At 39.2% G+C, this 23,323-nt stretch overlaps 1 protein-coding gene across 4 annotated transcripts; it reads left to right on the top strand.

Moving 5' to 3' along the window:
- The first annotated feature begins 1,175 nt into the window (after positions 1–1,175).
- Positions 1,176–22,391, top strand: LOC306710740 (leukemia inhibitory factor receptor-like). Of its 4 annotated transcripts, XM_079179417.1 has the most exons (19): positions 1,176–1,305; positions 1,404–1,507; positions 2,802–2,881; positions 5,202–5,353; positions 5,464–5,617; positions 5,746–6,018; positions 6,113–6,233; positions 7,081–7,217; positions 7,322–7,464; positions 10,628–10,781; positions 10,868–10,929; positions 13,534–13,756; positions 14,990–15,169; positions 15,263–15,364; positions 15,457–15,618; positions 17,658–17,786; positions 17,939–18,035; positions 18,165–18,216; positions 19,350–22,391. In XM_079179417.1, exons 4-19 carry the CDS (start codon positions 5,252–5,254, stop codon positions 19,833–19,835), a joined length of 2,577 nt encoding a protein of 858 aa, XP_079035543.1. In that variant the 5' UTR covers positions 1,176–1,305; positions 1,404–1,507; positions 2,802–2,881; positions 5,202–5,251; the 3' UTR covers positions 19,836–22,391. The 4 variants fall into 4 exon arrangements, with proteins under 4 accessions (XP_079035543.1, XP_079035542.1, XP_079035545.1 ...); XM_079179416.1 differs by lacking the exon at positions 2,802–2,881; XM_079179419.1 differs by lacking the exons at positions 2,802–2,881; positions 15,457–15,618.
- Positions 22,392–23,323: the final 932 nt, after the last annotated feature.

Raw genomic sequence — 23,323 nt, 5'->3', positions numbered from 1 at the left:
TCCTCTCTCTCTCTCTCTCTCTCTCTCTCTCTCTCTCTCTCTCTCTCTCTCTCTCTCTCTCTCTCTCTAAGAAGTTCATGAAGTCATTACTACTGAGGTCTATAGGAAGACTGTCTCGCCAGAGTAACTGAGATTCTTCCAAATTGGTGGAACGCCATATCCTTTCAAGTTTTTGCGATATTTGCTTTAATTTATGGGTTTGAGGGTTATAGCATGGAGCAAACCTAGGAGGAGCAATAGAGTCTAGTGTCCTTCTCACTACCCCACCTCCTCGGCCGGTGCCTCGAAGGAATGTGAATATGACTTGGAGGAGTTGATTCATTTGGGCTGACATATTCTTCATTAAACAGCCAGGTTTCAGTAAGACAAAATAAATCAATATGATTTTCTGATATTAAATAATTTACTAATACAGCTTTAGATTACAAAGGTCTAATATTTAGAAGTCCACATTTAATTACCCTATTTTGTTGCACTGTTGCATTGGTGTTAACTTGGATTAGGTTATTTTGTTTAACACCGTCTTCCATTAGAGCACCACCCAAAACCCTATACACTCTGCTTGCTGGTCTGAACACTGAGTTGTCATGGATTAGGTACACTAACAAACGGTCAGATTTATTGAAATGAGATCCGCTCCATCCCAATTGGGATGAATGCCGTCACTCCTAAGCAGACCAGTGGGGTCCCCAGCAAAACACCCGCCAAGTGTGAAGTAGATCAGATGAGCGGTTCTTGGGATATGCAAAGAACAGACGGACAGACAGAAAAAGATTCCTTGCCCTATAGTTAGATGAGCTTTTTGTTCTCAGTGTGGGCATGTTTGGCTTATGTAAAGCAATGTCTGGATCAGATAACAGGAAAACACTGACAAGTCTTTTCCTTATAAAACCATTTTCAAAAAAATTCTTGATTTCTCTCCACAGTAGAGCACCGTGATAAATAATGATAAAAATATAGAGAAGTCATCATACTGTCTTTATGAAGGCATGCCAGACTGAGATACTGAAACTAGAATCAAAACATTCTGAGTGCATGTTCGGCATGTCTGAGCTGGCCACTGTGACTCATAATTGCCAGAAAGCAGCCTCTCCATTTCCTGCAAAGAATTCCACATGGATTTCACAATCATAAGCTCAAACAGCAAATGGATTTCCAAAGAAGTACCACTGGCTGCTGGTGAAGGGTGTGTTGGTTCAGGGAGTAACTTGACACTGACTTTTTGTATTTCATTCTTAGCCCTTGTAGCCTCCGAATTATATTATCCCCGTGTAAGATCCGTAACAACCAGTCAGACTTTCACATGTAAGTATTTTTAGTCACCTTTATAAAAATGCCTAAGGAATATGCTGCTTAATGTATATATTGTTTTGACACTGAACAAGCTGATAATGTTTCCACAGGTATTATTAGCAGATAGTTTTGATGCCTTTTGTCATGGAGAAGGGAATTATGATGATCACATTATTATTGCTTTCACTGTTCTTCAAGAGCACACAGGAACATGGTGAGTATGGCATCCTTTATCTGTTAATAGCCTGCAGGTATAAAGACTAGCAGATATTATTTACAGCTGATTCTACACTGTATTAATGCCCTATTCCATGTCCATTTATTTCAAAGAAGACAATAGTCTTTATACTTGTTTAAATTTACTCTAGATTATGAGTGTATATGCAGCCTATTTACTGTAATAATAATTAGAATTGATTAAACACAATGTTGGGTTCTAACGGTGGTTATTGAAATGTTTTCATAACATGCAATATGAAGTGATACAGTATATTTAAGACGACATGCAGTGTCATAGACCACCTCAGTTTAAACTTTGAAAATATACACACAGATCAGGGCCAAAGAAAGAAATCCATTTTTGGGATCCAAAGGAGGTGGACAAAACGTTTTCAAGATCAGGGTTCTAGATTAGGCTGATGCATGTGTTTTTTCTTACTGAATATAGGGCAAATTATTTGTCCTCATTTCAATGTCAACATGCCAACATTTTCTAATAAGAAACTAAAAACACCTGCTTTGGTGAGCTGTTGTTGCTACCAGCAATGGAAACAGTTTCTATGATATTGATGTTTAAACGTCATTGAACTGACTCGAGAAAAAGCAAATTGAAGAGGAGAAAGAGAAATAGAAAGTATGCACACATGGGCGTTCAAGAGTGAGGGAGTTTGTTTGGTAAATGTTAAATGGACTTGTACCACAGTCTTCCGACCACTCAAGTGCTTTAACACTACTCGTCATTCATCCATTCACACACATTCATACGGGGTGACTGTGGCGAAGTGGAGAGCAGGGCCGATCTTCAATTAGAGGATCGGCGGTTTGATCCCCAGCTCCGGCTCCACTAGACGCAAGTCGATGAGTCCTTAAGCAAAACACTTGACCCCAAAATTGCTCCCGTAGCTGTGCCTACGGTATGATAGGCCAAATCCCAACGTCCCCCCTAAACCCTCAAACCCTGAACCCTCAAGGACTTACTGACGTCACCTGGTAAGTGATTGAGTGTGAGAGGCAGTGAGTGCTTGAGATGGTGTAGATATGAACGGGACAGCACTTTGCTGCAACATATCACGTTACCATGAAAACGACAACAAATATGATGTATAATTGTGTGTATTTATTTTATACTTTGTACTCCCTGATTTATACTTTGTACTCCATGAATTTACTCACAAGATGAGAAGTAATTTCATATAATCTATTTACTCGTTTTTGTCAAAACAGCTTCAATGACAAAATCTAATATTTGATGAATAAATAAATAAATATTCTCTCTGTGCTCGAGGCAGAAGACGATACGGGGTGAAGACGGTAACACCGGGAACGGGACGAGCAAACCGGGCGGGAGACATGAAGCAATGATCTGGCAGTGAGTGCGTGTGTGATTGGGGTTTAAATAGTGGCTAGAACAGGTGAGGGGAGTGCTTGATTAGTTGATCAGGGGCAGGTGAAGGGAGTGGCTGACAGGTAGAGTGAGGAGAGTGTGGAGCTACACAGACACAGAACACAGAGGCAAAACCTAATCATGACAAGGTGGGGGAGAGAGGTTGTCCAAAGAAGAGGAAAGGGTGCCGAGGAGAAGATCAGTAGCAGTATCAGGGAATAGGAGAGTGTTGAACAACAGTGTCTTTCTGTCGCCAGTAGGGATGGGTATCGTTTATAATCGTTCATCAATATAATGCTGTAACTCAGCGGTGATGATGGTTACCCAGCGATCAAAGAATAAAGACACACTTACGCACAATGTAGGTGTATTTTCCCTTTAACTCACGAGATGCAGGTAGCATGTTTTATACTTAATGTGAATTTAATTCATACTTTGTTGGCATCTTATTCTGAAAACCGGATGTTCCTCTGAAGAAACCGGATGTTGTCTCACGTTAAATCTTTCCGCTAACTTTCAAAGTCCTTCGCTCGCTCCCGATCTGTGCCGTTTGAATGCGTTTACCGTGAATGTCAGCGTATAGGTCACTAACACGCAAGTGTCTGCTGAGTTGACCACGGAGACCTGAGTGTCTGCTGACTTTACCGCAGCGATGTCCAGTAGTCTCCATTCCTCCACCGCTGCCAGTGAGCAACGGACTTTCAAAATAAAAACAGACACACTTTTGACCGTTTACCTTTCGGTATTTTCTCTGTTAAAAGGTTGATGGCTAGCTAGCTGCTGTAGCTATACAAACGGTAGCTATCGTTACCTGCTGCCAGGACGGAGTCATCAGAGTAGTGTTAAAAAAAGTATTTCAATCGGCTCAGGCACCGAAAAGAAGCACCGAAATCTGCGTTGCGTTTCTGTCCGGTAGGTACCGGTCGTATCGGTACGGGTGCCATATTGGTACCCAACCCTAGTTGCCAGTAGGTGGTGCTATGACTATGCATGAAAATTGGCTTCTCGACATCCTCAGGCCATCACTGTTATCCAGTATGGCAAGTTTGGGACAGATTTGAGCAAGTCCAGTGGAGTTACATCAGCTTGTTGTTTAATGGCGAATCACGTACAATGACCGCAACGCCACGGATACGCCATTGCATCAAACGTAAAGCTTTGAGTAACTTTTAATTGCAAAGGTCTTTAGATTATACTGACCAAATTTGAAAAGGATCTAGGAGGAGTTTGTTAAAGTATTGCGACTAGAAATTCAGAGAAAATTCACACAAAAATGAAAATGGCTGACTTCCTGTTAATTTTAGAGCATTGTCCCAAGATACTTCTTTTTAAGTCTTCCTGAGTGAGTGTGTTGATTTGGTTCTGACTGAATTCCAGGCTGTGGCGCAGAGCCTGGAATTCTCGGTGTAAAACTTCGATGAGCGAGAGTCTGGAGTCAAAGCCGGAAATTTTATTTTCAATGGACGTGAGTATGTCGCTTACCTCGGAGCAGCATGGTGGTTTTGGTGAAGTGGATGGAGTTGTACCTGTGCTGGAGTGTGAATCAGGACAGGGTCTTTCGCTGTATGGAGTGGATGTCTTTTCGGTGTCGCTGGTATTGTCCTTGTCTATGATGCAGATTCAGTTGAAGCACTTGTCAATATATTCTCCCAGATGGTCCAGTTCGATTGATATTGTAGTCCAGTTTTGAGTGAAAATAGATAATGGGTGAAGGGGAAAAGAAACGGTTTTAAGTCTGATGAGAAAAGTTTGTTTCGATAGTTGTCTAGCAGCTGGGAGTTGCCATCTTGGGTCTCGCACCGTCTCATGAGGGTTACGTTCAGACACGCATCACCCGTCGCCCTCCTAGTGTTAAAGTGCTTTGAATGGTCGGAAGACTAGAAAAGTTCCGTACAAGTCCATTTACCATTTACTTACTCACTGATTCTGTGGGCTCATTTTTTTTATTAGCGACACTGTAATCCGTTCCTATGGGTTTTATATGAAAGTGGGCATCAACAGGGTCGGCCTACGGCTTTAAGGGGCCCTGAGAAAAATGAAATCGAATTTGTCTCGTAAATTATGCTTCATGCAGCCACACAAAAGTCTGGTCATAAGTGTTTAGGGTTAGGGTCACATTTACATTTTCTATTTTTTTTTCTAAGTATAATTTTTCCTTCGTAGAAGTTAATGAATACTTGATGCATTATATATATAAAAAGTCTTCTTATTTGTCTACTGTCTGTGCAGATGTCCTCACTATTGTTTGTCTCTTTGCTGTTAATAACGACAGTCCTTAAAAATGTACAATGATCATTATCCTCAGATGCCTTGCATTGTGAACCTCAGAATCTGACAATTAACAGCTCTGGCCAGATGATCTTATTAACATGGGAAGACAAGCCTTCATGCTCTGCACTACATGATGTGTTGATCTATGAGCTGGAGGTATTTATAGAAGACAAGAAGGAATATAATGTAAGTGTTAATTTCTATTACACCAACATTACTGACTTCCATAACAATAACTTCAGCCTCTAAAATAGCAAAAGGTACATATCTCTAATTTGGTAATGAAATTGTTTTAGGATGAAGTTGCTGTAACACCTGACCAGATAGAATCTACACACTCCTGGAACTGGACATCCTATTTGGCATTGGAGTGCGCTTCCCATTCAGTCAGACTCAGTTCCCGTTACAAAAATCATAAAAGCCGATGGAAACAAAACCTGACTCTTCCTGGTCAATATTCAGCTTACTTATCTCCATGTTTTGATGATCAAAAAAGTTGAAGCTATCATTATTACAAATTTGACAGTCACGGCACTCCTTTAGATGCTTAATTATGTCCTGTCACTATGCTTTTTCAGTGTTGAAAACCTCAGAAAATCCAGAGGTGTATCCAAAGGACAGAGAGTTCAAGGTTGGCAGTAATGTCACCTTCTGCTGTGTTGTGCCTGAGGGGGAATTTTTTGAAAATCTGCGTCTGACTGGGTATCCTCGTGAAAAGATGAACCCTATCCCGATCGGCAATCGGACATATGCCTTGACCGTCCACCTGAACCAGTCACCAAAAGACAGTTGCACTCAAGTTAAGTGTACAACAAATACAAGTGAAAATGGGGCTTGTGCTGACATTGGCTGTAAGTATGACTTAGTATTGTGCTGAATTTGGTGATTTTTAAATACTTCTATAATGCTGGCCGTTCTTCTTTTTTGACACTTGCCATTACTCAGACCCACCTGATGTAAGCGACCTTAAGTGTGAAACCGAAGATCTGGAATCGGTCATATGTCACTGGAAAGAAGAAAGAGACACAGACCTACCTATCAAGACAGAATATCAGCTGCTTGGAAGGTATAATAAAACTAAATCAGATGTAGCCACGAGTTGGAGCATGGAATCAAACAAGGCTGTAAGGCTTTGAATCTTATAAACTACTCAACATTTAAAGGAGTACTACTTCGATTTAGCGTTAAACACACATTGTCACTTTGCTCGCGCGAGACGGAACTTTGCTCGCGGAGTGATATAAAAGCGCTCGTCAAAGTAAAATACGCGAGCGGTTGTTTGATGATCAAAACATGCAGAACAAAGGAAAAACAACCAAAACAGAAGCGAAATGGAGGCGCAGCAAAACAGCAGCAGGTGAACCTACAAATGATAAGCAGAGATTAAAAGTGCACACCATGCTGCAAAATAATACAAGTTACAATTGTGACTGCTTACCCCCTCTAACCATGGGGTAAGTAGTCAGACGGCAATAAGAGGAGGAATATATATGAAACTCACCACAGCAACAAGAGGGGTGAGGCCAGGACCACAGGTGCCTTTTAAATGCTGGCACTAATTGGGGGAGGAGCCTAGCCTGAGGGCAACCCTACACTTTCTGAGGAGCGTGCCCCACTACAGACACTTGAATTTTATATCCGAGTTAGTTAACTCGAAAACCAGGAATAATTTTAAATTGCACAACATGAGATAACTTTTTGGAAATGTTAAAGAGGGGAATTCAAATTCTACTCCAGCCCTCCACAACCAGAATAAGCAGTTATAGCTAATAGATGGAAAATAGGTGTCCAGTTGTTCACAAATGTTAAACTTATAGCCTTTGATTGAGGTCCTGGGTGCCTGTATGTTGTAGGAAAGCCTTAAGCATTTTATTTGTTTCGAAAAAAAAGTGAGACTCTCCTTTGTATTTCAGTCTGTGTACAAAGGAACCAAATGGGGGATGCTCTCAAAAGGTGCAAGTAGATGTTGGTTGTAGAAACTGGACGTTCACAGCGCAAAATAAATTTGGGAAGGTGGAGCTTTCAGACACTGCAGACCTGACTAAAAGAGGTATACCTTTAGAAATAACAAATTATAAAAATTGTATTCTTTGGTAAATGACATCTGTTTTTAATTATTAAATGTAACTGATTGTTGTTTGTCTTTTGTTTCAGTGCACATGTTCCCTCCAAAAGAAGTGACAGTTTCAACTTTGAATGCCAGAAATGTCAGCCTGGAGTGGAGGTGGACGAAGCAACAATACAATCATCTCAACATAAAATGCCAAATAAATATTAGCAATGGTGAAAATACCATAGTGAGTTAACAAAAGGAGGGATTATCAAGGTTGTCAAATGATGATTTGATATCATTAGGACCAAAATGATCACATTGATCAGATATTATCGTGGTATTGTTAAAATATGCTGAAAATGTTAAAAAAAATGACAGTTATTATTATGAGTATCATTAGTATTTGTAGCAGTTTTTATTAAATTATAATTTATTAATATCAAAATACATTATGATTGTTAATAACTCAATTATTAATCATAAACCCATAAATTAGTATAAAAAGAATGATTATACTCAGCTTCCAGAAAATATTTGTTTTCATAAACTTAAAAATACTTATTATTTATAAAGATACATTTAGAGATTTGGTGAACTTTAAGCTTGCACAATTAATGTATAAAGGCACACTATATTGAGTAAATTATTAACCTTAGATTCATTTTGTATGACAACAGAATAAAGATTAAACTAATGCTAACAAAATGTATAAACAGTTAAAAGAGTCAATTGTGAATGGTTTACGAATATAGTGAATTTGTTAGGTGGAGATTAAATATATATATATCCAATATACAAGGATTGGTATTAATGGCATTAATGTGCATTCAAACTTCAATCCTTTTGTTTAAGATCTATGGGGACATAAAAGACGCATAAATGAAAACACCTATGGGGCTTACTAAATGATTCATTTAATGGGATAGGCCAATTTATTAGAATGAGTATTTCAGACATATGAATTGAAATTGACCCAAATAGAAAAATAACTTGCGTTTGAGTAATAGCAATAAGGCACGTTATTTTGCATTAAAACGCAGTTTTCCTTTAATTCACGATTGGATGTGTATCTGTACTCCCCAGGAATGTAGATGCTCGTTAAACAAGAAAGGTAAAACCTTGTAGGCTCAGCTTTAAATTGGTTTGATTGGCAAGATTGACCCCCAGTTATTATGTCTTATCTACTCTGAGTCTATCCAGAGACTCACGCAAGCTCCGAGGATGTACAGAGGCATTTATACTCTATGCGCTGTTCGTTGCATTATACTCTGAAATGCCAGAGGGCGTACAAACAAAAAGAACTATGAAGAATCAAAAAGACAACAAGTCTCTCCATATACCAGGGGTCACTAATAGGCGGACCGCGGTCCCGATCCGGACCCAGATGCCGTTGTATCTGGACCCTGGACCTAAATCCGATAGATAATAAATAATTACTACATTTTGACGGAGCGCCTCTATTTTACCCTGCACAGCTTTTCCAGCCTTTATGGCAGTCATTCAGCGGGAAACACACCGACCAATTACATGCGTTGCAATTCATCTCACATGATGCTACTCGGCCAATCAAATATGTGTATTCCAATAATTATCGCCCTCGACTCGAGTGAGACAAATACACACACGGCAGAGACAGGGAGAGAGACCCAACAGTCGGAGATAACTTAAAACTTCAACTTTATTATTGTCGTCATTAGACATTTACATATACATGAAATTTGACTTCTGCATATAACCCATCCCCAGCATATTGGTAGCAGTGGGCTGCTGAGAAGTGGTTAGGGGTTTAGTGTCTTGCTCAGGGACACTTCGGCACAGGACTCGTAGGAGCCGAGGGTCGAACCGCCGACCTTGCGGTTGACCCTCTCTACCCAATGAGCCACGGCCGCCCCCAACATGAGTCAGGGAAGTTATTTCACATGTCGTTCTCCAAAAAGAGAAAAGTGGACAAGACCAGAGTCTTTAACCAAGAATGGACAGACTCTTATATGTTCAGTCTTCCCATGGGCAGTTTAAACCCAGTATGTCTCATATGTTCAGAGACCGTGGCGATTATTAAAAGCAGCAAAGTGAAGTGCCACTACGAGACAAAGCACAAATCTTTTAAGCAAACAGACCCACTCACATCTGAAATTAAGTTACAGAAAAATATACCTAAGAGCCCAATATGATCAGAATCCTAATATACAATGTTTAACTGTCCAACAATGTTAACAGAGAGGAATAGAGCTGAAACAAGTGGTTTCAATAACCACAGATAAAGTCCCTGCACAAAAAAATGTCCTTTAAGACAATGAGAATAATATAATATCCTGGCTTTTTTTTTTAAGCTACGATCACTTCACACCTGAATGAACTGAATTTAAAGCTGAAGGACAATTTAGTTCAGTTAATTTTTCGAAAATGAAGTACTTTATTTTAAGATTTTTTTAAAAGCTTCATGTCATGTATTGTATTTTTTTAATCTTATTTTACATGAAATGAGAGAATATCATTTATTTATTATTAGAGTATGTATTAGTTATAATTCATCCAGTTCAATTTAAAATCTGACAATAAATATAGTTGAGCTATTATTCATTTGAACTTTCTGTATTTGATCTGACAGTCAGTTGTTGACTACATACAGACGTTAATACAACGGTTGGCTAATTCAATATATATGGAACTAAATCAGAGCGCAAGTTAGACATTACTGTGATGTTCCAGACCTTTGCATGAGGAAAGTTTTTCAGAATGGACCTCGTTGAATGTTAATCGAATACCCCTGCCATAGAATGCAGGTGTAACCGGCAAAAAGCCATAAATCAACCTCCACAAGGCCAAAAAGGGATTGTAATTATCTGTAAACTCATATCTCATATTCTTGGAATACTTTATTGCCTTTGTACAAGTCCAGTCAACAAGTGAAAGAAGTTAAGTATTACATGCATTATAAATAAATAAAGGTTGAATATCCTATAAACATTTGGATTCGGCTGGTAAAATATATACTCAAATTTTGATTTTTAAGACCTCCTGTTTCTAAAGCATCTAAAGGCTAATTGGCCTTCTTTGTATAATCCCCAGACATGTAAATAGTGCTTTTAACAGTGAACTATTTGTGACAGTCAAGTCATTGACAGTGTGTGTGTGTTCAGAAGATAGCTTCTCTGTTGCATTTGAGTAATAGCTATAAGCCCAAACATTTTTTGACCACACACTTGCTAAAGTACACCAGTCTTGCAATACACTGGCAGAATCCCTGTTGGTAATCAAACATGGTTTGAATGAAAATGAAAATTATAAATGATAATAACCATCAGGAATTTTACCATGTTTTTTTTGTGTAACCGGTAACACTCCTCGTAAGATCCTTTTCTGAACAATACTAACATTATCATTTTTGTCCATGTTGTGTATCCCAGATTGAAAAATTTGGAGTTGGTCTTAAATTTGCAGTTTTGAATGACTTGATACCAGATTGGACATATAATGTGACTGTACGATGTGGAACAACGCAACATTTCTGGATATGGAGTAACTACAGCACAAGTGTCAACTTTCAAACAAAGGGTGATGGTAAGTAATAAAGAAAAAACTTTCAAACTTTGAATATTGCAATTGAAGAGATACTGTTACCATTTTCTGGTCTATATGTCTCACAGTTCCAGATGCTCTTGATGTGTGGATGCAGATGAAGGACAACCAAATTATAATCACCTGGAAAGTAAGTCAGATGAGTGAGCACCACTTAACATATAATAAGCAACTCTTCATAAAGGCTTTGTAATTTTTAATTAATGACTTTATCTGTGGGTAGCTAATCATTCACTAATTCTTAAGAGATCAGTTATAAGCTGTTAATAACAAGACATTTTGGGTTGCCAGGTTGGGAAAAATCAGTTCATTTCTCTGCTTACCCTCCTCCAGCTTGTCCTTTTAGCTCCTTAGTTCAGTAAGCGGACAACTATAATTTGACTGTCTGACTAAAATCCATATATCAACAACTTATTGATATCTACAGTTAAAGATTTAACAGATTGTCATAGTAAAAAAAACGACTACCCATTAGCACACAAATATAATTTCAGACGACTTAGTTATGTTTGCTGTTGACTTACTATGATCGATGACTCGATGTCCTTGGGCAAGACACTTAACCCCAAACTGCTCCCATAGGTGTGCCTATGGTGTATGAATATTTTTTAGTGTGCAGAATTTGGTCTCTAATTTTCTGTCTCTTTTCATTAGGCAATACAAAACATATATATACGGTAAATGCATACTACACTTAACCCTGTTGGCTTGAATATTTACATTATGACAAGAGTAGTAGTTGTAGTTTTGAAGCATGATATACTGTGTGTATGTTATTAGGGCCCGAGCACCGACATAGTCGGAGCGTAGGACCTATTGTTCTTCTGTTTATTATTAATATTATTATTATTATTATTATTAGGGCCCGAGCACCGACGAAAATTTGGACAGTACAATCCAAAGACCTTTTTGATTAAAAGATATCCAAAGCTTTACGTTTGGTGGAATGGCGTAGCCGTGGTGTGGTGGTCATTTTACACGACTCCCATTAAAGTACGTTTTCAGGCTTTGTATTTTAACAAACTCCTCCTACAGAGTTGATGCGATCAACATCAAATTTGGTCACGACGATTTAAAGACCTTTATGATGAAGATTTTTCCAAATGGTGAGTTTTCATTGAACTACCTTTACGTGGCGTGCGCCCAGTTTGCTCCCATTTTGTGCCATTTGCTTTGAAAGAGGGAGTTGTTGTAACTCCAAGGTACATTGTCCAATCCGCCCCAAGTTTCTCATTCATGATGCTAGTTCAGGCTTGAGCACATTTCTTTGCCAAAATGTTCACAAAGTCACAGCGCCACCTGCTACCAGAAGGAAATGACACGTTTTATACTTTGATGTACTCTTACTAGCCATTTGACCTGATCGACCTCAAATTTTGTGAGGCAAGCCTTATGACATTGATGATACGTCATCATCAATTTTGTGAGTTGTCGTCAAAAGATGTTACCGTGGCAACTGATTATTCATCATGAAAAGGAAGCAGATTTTTCTGTGGCTTAGGATGATCAAATAGTCATGGAACTTTGCACGTGTCAAAGGTGATAAACATAAATAACTCATATGGGGTTTTGCCTTATCTATAAAAAATTGTCTTGACAGCGCCCCCTACTAATATTCAAAAGAGCAGCCCCAGCAGTATTTTTCACTTAGATGTATGAAATTTAGTAGGCCCATGCATCACATGGAGACTTAAAATAAAGTCTCTTGAGACTATGCTCTAAATCAGGGGTCTTCAACGTTTTTCAGGCCAAGGACCCCCAAACTGATAGAGAGATGGAGCAGGGACCCCCGACTATATATATTGTATAAAATTGTGTTTTATATTAAACTGGGCCTAGTACCATGTATAAACATAGCTCTTTAATGTGCATTCAATACTAAGCTATTCAAATAATACACAGATTGATATATTCATGTTTTTGTTTTAAACATGTGAAGGTACAGTGAGTAGGGGGTCGTGCCACTGACATTTAGAAACATACCTTCAGCTGATACCAATGACAATATCAACATTGTCTGTCAATTGCATCATAATCATGCACACAAGCTATTCAGCATTCAGAACTGGAGCTAGCTGCACTGTGTGCTGTTAAATAATCTATAAATATTAGTTGCCAGCACTATTTGAAAGCCATAATGTTAATGTTACTCCTGCAGCAACTTCAGCCATGTTGCTTTGAACAGAGTCATGCGGAGTTGTGGTATAACAGAGCAGACCACCTCAGTTTGTCACTCAGACAATATAAGGACATTTTTACATGAGATTTCAAAATTAAAGCCCTTTAAAACCTCATTTACATTTAAAATGTCCCTCTGAATTCAGATAAGAACTAAAAGGAAACTGCCCATTAACACAGACTAATTTGCCTTCAGATTAAGTTTTGAGTCTGATTTTGCAGCATACTGCACACCTCCCCTCCGGCAGTGTTTTGTGCAACTGGCCCTGATGTTACCTCTCTGATTCACTTGATAGACTGTGGATATAAGCTTACTATTGGCAGTCTATTTCTCCTCCCTTTCTGCGATCTATTGCAAGGGCACTGCACTGAAAGGGTTGCTGCATCATGGGCATAGCGCCCCTCTAGACGTTTCTGATTGGTTTAAAGAAATGCAAACAACCCAGAGAGTTTTTTCTGCCATAGCAGCATGATAATATGTGGAGCCTGACTTCTCTTTGGTGCTGAAACAGCGCTGTGGAGATAGGTCTGGCAAAGTGTGACTACATCTCTGCAGATACCATTGGCCAACCAGAGTCATGGACACATCAGAGCCTATGAAGTGACCTGGACAAACACCACAGAGAGAGAACGACGAAATAGAACCAAAGTGGTTCTCAACAACCACAGTCTTGCTCTCAGTCTGGACACTGCTGAAGAGTATATCGTCACAGTTACAGCAAGGAATATCAACGGCAGCTCATCCCCATCAACCATCACCATCCCCAGCCTCAATCCAGGTATGAAGCTTACACATACTACAGATGTTAGAGAAGACGTCAGTTTTAAACTTTAATATATTGGTTTGAGGGCAGCACACACAAAAAATGATACACCTTCTAAAGCTGACTCTTACCCTGCCCCAAGGACACTACACGTAACATTAACATAACATCCCCACGTCTAACTGGAAATGTTACATGAATGCAAATCTTTGCATTATTATTTTTGCACATTGCACATATTCCTTATACTGTGAATACTGTGAACATGTGCGCATATATTCAATATTGGTAAACATTCCATCCCCTTTGGTTTAAACACTGTAAAAAGCTCTTTATATTAAAAACAGATATATTTAGCTTTTTATTATATATATACATATATGTATATATGATTTTTAACTTCAACTCTAGTTTCTCTTGCAGCTAGTCTCAAACTCTGTCTGTGTGCTTTTTGCTGCTGTGTAGGTAGTGTAGGGTGGTTTATGCAAGGTTTTTCACTGAAAACAGCTACCTGCTGGTGCAGCAAGGTTGATGAGAGTGAATTCAATTCAATTTATTTTGTATAGCCCAAAAGCTTTACAATCTGTACATACAACATCACAGCAGCTGCGACTAGCCTGTGGCAACTCCTCCTCAACAGGAGTCAATAGACTGGCATTTCGACTTGGTCTTTGTGCCATAATGAATAAACTGTACAATAATGAATGTAATGAATGTGCACAGCCCAGGACAGGAGGGCCCTACAGAGGGTGATTAAAACCCCTCAGAACATCATTGGTACCCATCTACCGAGCATCAGTGATGTTGTTGAGAAGAGGGTCCTGCGAAAAGCACAAAGGATATTAAAAGACAATACCCACCACAGGCACAGCCTGTTCACCCTGCTGCCATCTAGCAAGAGATACAGAAGCCATACCACCACACTTCAGAACAGCTTCTTTCCTCCACCTGGGAAACTCTTTAATTCATCCTCCACCCTCCACATATGATATGATTTTTGTGTGTTTTTGTGTTTTGTTATGTAGCAAAATAGGACAACAATCTGCATTTCATTGTACAACTAAAAGCTCAAACTAAAACAACCATGTAACCTTTATGCTACAGTGAAGAAAGTATGTATAATTTATATTTACGGAATTACAGGATTGCTTTTATGATATTATGATATTATCTATTCTGCAACAGTAATTGCCAATTAATTTCAGCTATATGTTTATGTCAAATCTAACTTTCAAAGTGTCTTTTCAGACATTATTAGAGTGAACACTTCTTGGATCATTGGCAGCGGCGGTGGCTTCAACCTTTCCTGGTCTGCCAGTCCCACAGCCAGTTGTGGCTACATAGTGGACTGGTGTCCTACCTTAGGCCAATGCATTGTGGAGTGGAAGAAAGTGCCTCCCAATGACACTAAAACCAGTATATTTTCAAGTAAGTGTTATTCATTGCCCACAGAACAGTTACAATGTAGTATTACATTTCCATGTGTTACAAAACATCATTCCTGTTATTTCTTCATCCCAGAAAACTTCAAAGGAGGACTGAGATACTCATTGTCAGTATATGCCTGCACCCAGGGAGCTCCAGTGCTACTAGAGAGAAGAGAGGGCTATGTCAGCGAGGAAAGTAAGAGTTTTCTGTGGATTGTTTCCTTTAAATGTGTCAGTACCATAAAATAGAATTTTGTCCAACTGTGTTTCACTCATGTTCTTTGTCAGTTATACAAGACGGCCTGTTTAAATCATTGAAGGGGAACCAGCAGAATTCAGATTGTGAGGTGTCCTGGGACCCTATATCTCTAAGAGAGCAGACTGCTTTTATCCATGGCTATATCCTGTATTATTCGGACGACAACAATGTAGTCATCAATTTCAGCACAGGTATTCTGACACCCCATCATTTTCTAATTATAATCCACAGAGAACAAGGGTTACATACAGGAACTATTACACATTCTCAATCTGTAAACACATTCACAGATTGTAAGGATACACCTTTACAAAGCTTAACAACAATGTCCTTACCATTGCGGCAACACAAAACTTTATTTCCCCCTATTAGGCATTTACAAGCAGTATATTTCTGCAATAGCTCACGACAGGTCATGGTATGTTGTAATTATATCACAGGTAAGAAGCATTCTTCCGCCCGACACAAAGCGTATAATGTAGTTGTAAGCAGATGTAGGTGTTTATTCGTGTCAGTACCTATAACACCTCCTGTCAGTACCCATAAGTGGAGGCTGCTGTAAAAACAGATGTTAAATGACAATACAATAAAACACAGTTCTGATATCAAATGTGTCTTCATAGAAGTATGAATTGTTGACACATACTGTACATTGATAAATATTTAAAATATCCTTATGTCTGCATACAACTACATTATAGTGTAGAACAAACCATTTACTAAGTGTTTGTATACTGCTCATATAGTAAACGTTAAATAGGGGGAACTTAAAACCTCTTGGACCCGAGAGCTTGGAGGGCTAGGGGGGGCGACAGAGTACACACATGTAGTACAAATAACTTCTGAGAATGAATGAAATTATATTTTATGATATATCAAAAACCTACGTAACGAAGAAATTCTGATAAAATGGACCATGTAACCTATTTTAATCACTCAAAAACATATATATATACACAAAGTACTACAATATACTACCAGTATTACCACAATTTCACCTATTTTTCGCCAGGAGACGGCGAGCTATGTTCTCCGTTACCGATACCAGCCACGACCTACAGCACTTTCACAGACAAACCACATATCAAAGAGCACGAGGACTCCACACTGAATCCAACAATATCTTCCAAATTCTCCTCCTTCAAACCATTAAAAAGTTACAATTGCCACAGAGCAACACAAAGCCAAACAGCAAAACAATTGAAACGCTTCGCACCTTGAGATGGTTTTCTGAATGGAAATCGCCAAAAATAAATGTGTTATCCTTGCAGCCATGTGCTGCCAGTCTCTCTGCTTCGTTGTATGAAAAAACTGAGTCTCTGCGACTTGTATAAGGAAGGGGTAATATTTTCAGTTTTGGCCAATGGGTTTGACCCTTGGGGGCGAGCGTCAGGGATTTGTATTTTTATAGGCTTAAAATTCTGTCAATCAACTCAAAGAATGTATCATTACACTCCTTGGACTCTTCCGGATTCAACGCTGTGTTGTATGCGCAAATCGGCCAATCACAGGCTTTGTAAGGTTCAATTGCATTCTGTTAAACTGAAATTCAGATGAGGATGACCCATGTTTTACAGGTTATTATAGGGCCCAGGCTCACAAAATGATGCCAAAACTGCTGTATTAGATAGATTGAATACTAATAGTGATAAAAGAAGTGAAATATATAGTTATATAGTATATAAAAGTACAATAAAACAGCTGAAAGTACTGCTTCCAAAATCAGAGTTGACGTTGGCTGACCTCGGCTGACCTGTACACAAACCTTGATTTCTCAGGCATACTTCACTCTATCAAGCCAATTTTTGGGGGGTTTATTTGGGTGTATCTGCATCATTTCAAATCGAGAATATCAATAAAAGTGCATTTTGTTTCAGGCGAACCTGAACATTTTCAATTTGAGCTGTGTTATATTCATTCAGCATTTACCAGTAACATATATACTGATATGTACACATATGAACAAATCTCACAAGTGTTAGTGTTATAATCCCATTGAAATTATTCAAATAGACCTTGTAGTTAGAGAGATAAGCCCCTTTAAGTATGGGTATGCAATCTAAGAGCAGAGGCCTAAAAATAGGGCTAGGTTCTAAAGTGTCACCTTCATATATACAAATACAGAGTTTCTGACTTAACTAATTGAAAAGCACACTATAGTGTTATATCATGACCTTGATGGTTCTTCAGAATGTTTATTAGTAATAACAATATATTTTTCTTGGTTTAGACAATCCTGAAGCCACCAGCCTGACAGCAAGAAACCTTAAAATCAGTTCCTACACATTCACAGTGAAGGCACAGACAGCGGTGGGAGAATGTGGTGCTGCAGTTACTACTTATATCTTGAATTCACTGAGTAAGTTGCTTCTTTCCCTTTTCAGATCACTATTTCCCCTTGTGTACAAATTGATTTCCTTTAGTAGAGCTATGGAAACACAATCAAATCATGGATTTGTTACCTGATTTACTCCTGTTCCTTACCTGAGCTTGTATGTCTTAACTCACCAGCTGATTATTACCTGATCAAGGTAGTTTTTATTTCCCTGGCCTTTGTTTTTGGTCTCCTTTCCTTCATCACTACCCTTTGCTACAGACACTGGACATGGTAAGCACGTGAACCCATTCATTTTCTGTGCAATTTGCTCAATTGTTGCCTCTGATGGTTCCATTTGAATTACTGCATGGTGCTGCCATAACTGTGCGATTTATTTCCATGCATTCTTACATCCAACAGCATCAAACAGAGGGTCTATCCTACAATCCCAAAGCCAGTTTTGACATCACAGGTAGGTCCTCACAACCATGTCTCAAAGGGACACTCCACTAATTTCACACAGTGTATTTGTATTTGCTTGAGTATTACTCAAACTGAGAAAACAGCTATATGTCTTCAGTGGCTCTGCAGGGAGCTTTCTAAAGTCAAAGGAAACAATACTGATGATCTCATAGTGATTGTTACGTTAGCATTATCTCTAATTGGGCTTGCGACTTGATGTGGGCATTTAAAAGGCAACAATGGTCTTATGATAGATGCCATTGAGTGGGATTATGGGAAGAGAGGAATCCAGTGTCTTTGGCCCTTGACCAATACTAGACACTTAAAGTCTGGATTTCTCTGCTTCTGGAGTGGTTTGCACCAACTGGTCTTGACTAAACCTGGTCCTAACTGCTAAGTTGGTCTTTATCAAGACCAGTCTTTGGAATAGATTTCACGTTGGCGGCACAAACAAAACATAAGCCAAGTTTTAAGTACGCTTGTGTGTTTGTGATGCACGTTCATGTGAATGGCCCTGCAAGTATGGCTATTGTCTAGCAGTGCAGTCTCCTGCTGTCTTGCTAATGTGTAGCGTATCATTTATTTTTTGCAAACATTTTATTATAGAGGATCAGAGAAAATGAAAGAAAATCATCGAGATATGAATATTAATAGAGCTGTAACAGTTAAAGCCGGCACAAGAACATAATGCAGTGGTTCCAGTGGTGCCTTCATTATATAGGTTATTGAAAACTGAATCTAAACTACTGATCAGGCCAAAATCTCTTCTTTGTGTATGTTATTGTCCACACAAATGGTAATTTCACAACCCACAGTGCAGGCTAGATCTGCTTTAAATACATATTCAAACCAACAGTGTTATTTCTGCCTGTGCTCAAGAGTCATAACTATACCATAAGCACTTTTCATATTGTATAAGAGATAAGCCAACACAAATTTAGCATGGCTGTAGACTCTTAGTTTTTCCTGATTGTGTCTCTTTTGAGACCCCCAAATGTATAGAAGTGCAACACTACTGTAATTTAATGTTAATATTCAGTGAAAATACATTTGAGTGCTGTGGTACTTCATTGGTTCAGAGATTATACACATGTTTGCACCCCCCGCTGCCACCCATCTTCAAATGAATGTGTTTTTTTCAAGGGTGAGCATAGATGTCTTTCTCGCCACATGGATCATTGTCATCACAGTGAAGCAGATATTGTGGACGTTCTGGAGCTGCATTTAGGTGCAGGAGCACCAATTAACAAATATGCCAGCCAGGAGAAAATGCCATTTGTTTTTGCACAACCTCCAAAGGGTTACCACATCCAGCCTCTGAAAAAGTGCACCCCACCATGCCTCACTTTAACCACTACAGCCATCCCATCTCCGTCAGGGTTACAATCTTCTCCATTAAGAAGTGTATTTCCTAACTTGTCATACAACCTGATAATTGAGCGTGGGGATAAGCAGTCCAACTCAGGTCCTGAGCTTCAGGAAGGAACATCCTTAGAGAAACGCTCCGGTGGATTCCAGCCTCAGGTTCACACAGAAACCTTCTCTGTAAACCAGGAAGAAGAGGATGCAGAGAGTCCTATGTCCTGTGTCTCCACTTACATTCTGTTGCCACAGTCACCTTCCAGATAGCTGCTTCATGCAGACCCTGTAAGGAATGTTATGAGTAAGGTAGCCATAAAACTGAAAAAACCCTGAAATTTCACAAACTGCCGTGAAACTGTGTTAGTCCTTCAGATAGAAGTAGACTTTTTAGAGTTACATCTCTAAGCAGTCTACTTTCTTAAAGATTTGAAAAACAAAATTTAAAAGAATTTCCCAGATTCCCAGGTTTCTCTCCTGGCATTTAAGATTGGTCAGTCACATTTAATTCCATTGCCCAAATATAAGGAACATGAATGTTCAACTTGTGAAAAAGCAAAGTACAATTCTGTTCTCAAAAGCAAAAATAACTCACAGAACCAATCAGTCTGTGAATCCAGTCCGGGTTTTACTGCTGGATTGGGGATGAATGTCCGGCTTCCCAAAACAGTGGAGTGAAGTATATATGGAGCAATAAAGGAGAATGAAGTTGAGTTTGATTGGAGGACGACTGTCGGTGTCTGTCATCTACACACAGATCGGAAGGGATTAAATAACCTTACTTTGTTTTTACCACTTGTATGAGTGTGCTGTTCTGACCAATCCCGCTCTCTGTTCTTGTCTTCTGAATGAAACTGAATTTAAGATAAGGGAAAAGGAAATTGAATCGTGGTGCGATTTGGGAATGAATGAATGAGTAGATGGGTGTTTTCGGGGGTGTACACAGGTAATGGCACAATAGGGAGTTAATTTAGGACTAGGAGACCATCTACACTGGTGGACACCGTCTAGTCATTGGTCTCACTGGATCTTGTTTCTATTTTGAAGAAAGGACCAGTGTTAGGACTTCCTTCTGTTTTGCCTCTTTAACTTCTTCAAGTCTCAAAAGCAAGTTAATTTGCCCTTTGATTTATGTCTTCTGTGTATACCATGACCTGGATGGCTAATACTACTTGTTTCATGCACGATCACTTATAAAGTAAAATGCACAGTCAGGCTGTCTCTCTAGAGGAGAGATCCTCTGACTTTTTATTAAGCCTGAACTAAGTTGAAAGACTTTCTGGCATTATATATTTTAGATGGCTTGTGGTTAATGTTTTCCCCTTGTTTCATTCATCCATGTTTAGTGTTTCCTGTCAGATGTTCTCTTGTAGGGTGTCTGTGGCTAAGTGGAGAGAAGGGCCGTCCTTCAATCAGATGGTCGGTGGTTCAATCCCGACCATCCGGTGGTTTGCTCCCGTAGCTATGCCTAAGGTGTAGAAATGTGATAGAAACTGGATTGTAAGTCGCTTTGGATGAAAGCGTCTGCTAAATGACTGTAATGTAATGTTTTCTTTTACTTCCTGCCTGTCTTTTCCCTAACTGTTTTCTGTCAAACCAATGTTTTATTAGTTAATAAGTGTTTTGGGGTTTTCTTCTGTTTCCGACTTGTTGGGCATACAACTGGCATACAATCATTAAACTGTGCCTGCTGCCTCTTCTTCAGTTTTTTGGTGTTTGGGTTCAAACCTGCATTCTTGAGATTGTGGCAATTGTAGAATATGACAATCTTGACGGTAATTGTTTTGACAATGCATTTGGGGTATATGTAGAAATAAACTACAGGAATACATTTAACTTGTGAACTACTGTATATACCTCAAAATAAAATGGAAAATCTCTCCTGTATTCATGTGAGGTATTGATCTCCCTCTTATAGTAAGAATCAAATACAACACAAAACCACTGTGAAGTAAAATCCTAAATTCATGCCACTGTCATATAACATGCATTGGAAATGTAATTGGTGCTTGAATTCAGTATAATTGTGGAATCGATGTGGAGTTACATGCTGAGGATAATGCTTATGAGATCCAGAGTAATTTACTGTTTGTGCACAGTAGAGAACTGTGTACTGTGTATTCAGTACCAAGATTAAAGTAATCAAAATGTGAAAATCACAGTAATTAAGTCGCTACTACAGAAAATCATAGTTCCAACTAGAAAAGGCATTTCATACAAAAAATGAAGTATGAATGCTGACAGCTGAGATACATTTCAAAACATTGCTGAATAGTGAAACCTAAAGGCATTGCACTGCAGAAGTCGGGAAAGCTCCATTCCTGACGTTACCATAAGGTATGTGGACATGTGTCATGCACCGTTCTGCCACTGAACATCCTGGCAGCACTGAAATAGTAAAGGCGGTTGTAAATTTCCCAAAATCTTTACCCCTAAAAACAATGATGGTTTCACTGGATATTGTTCTCATGGCTACAAGCTAACAAGTGCATTGTGTAATACCTAGCCAACTGCCCCAAAGAAATAGGGGGGCAGCTTCATCTTCGTAAATGAATTCATACAATCTAAATTTACATTCATGAGTGGCAAAACCCCCCCCCCCCCCCCCCAAATAAAAAACTACCAACTACCAACAGGACAAATCTACAGAAAATTCGACCACACTGTTGAAGCTCTGAGAGCTAATCAAAAAAACACTGCTAGCTTATAATCTTCACGTGTGGCGTTGGCCTATAGTTTACATTAGTCATCTGTGTTTGTGTCACTAACTGGTGGCTATATGCTGTGATAGTGTATTTAATGGGCTGGAGTGGCAACCCGCAACTTTGTCTCGTCCTCTCACTGCACTCCTATATATATATATATATATATATATATATATAGGAGTGCACTGGGGTGGGCCTATGGTTGTTTTCCAGAGCAGGAGAGGCAACAATAGGAGTTCCTTTGTTTGCTTGTTTTGTTTTGTTAAATAAATGATGAGAAACATGGAATCCTGTTTGGACAAATTCTTTGATTTATGTTTGCTTCTGATTTTTTGGACAAATGATAAATGGTCTTGTACCACCTTGATCAACTGATTAATCAACTAGCGTTGGTTTACATAGTCATGTGACACTCGCCCCATCCTTCTCCTTCTACATGCTCAATCACCTGCAATTCTTTTGACTTTTGACAGACCTTCAGTCAAAACAAGCCACTCTGGCTCACAGAAAGAAATCTGTCAAATAATGTAGTTCATTCTGCGATTGTATGATCCTCCTAGCCTTATTCTTTCAGCACCTGGCATAAATATCCCTTCGGCAGGGTAGTGCACTGTCTAAATGGTAAATGGACTGTACTTGTACAGTACTTTTCTAGTATTCTGACCACTCAAAGCGCTTCAACACTACATGTCATCATTCACCCATTCATACACTGACAGGGGCCATGCAAGGTGTCACCTGCCCATCAGGACTGTTCAAGCATTCACCCATTCATATACAGCAGGCACAGCCTGAGCAATTTGGGGTTAAGTGTCTTGACCAAGGACACATCAACATGGTCTAGCGGAGCCGGGATTGAAGGACAACCCGCTCTACCACTGAGCCACAGTCTCCCCTGTCTATAGTATGCTCAGCCAAACAAACGACTCTTTGCAGGGCCTTGTTTTCCTGTTCGGTGCTGTTTGTGTACCATGCAGTGATGTTTCGTTAGGACGCTCATGATGGTGCAGGAGTAGAAATCCCTCAGTATTTGAGGGGATACCCGGAATTTCC

Source organism: Pholis gunnellus, assembly GCF_910591455.1.
Source record: "Pholis gunnellus genome assembly, chromosome: 18".
Classification (NCBI taxonomy): Eukaryota; Metazoa; Chordata; class Actinopteri; order Perciformes; family Pholidae; genus Pholis; species Pholis gunnellus.
The sequence above is the reverse complement of the archived record's forward strand: the minus strand, read 5'-3'. Positions and strand labels throughout refer to the sequence as shown.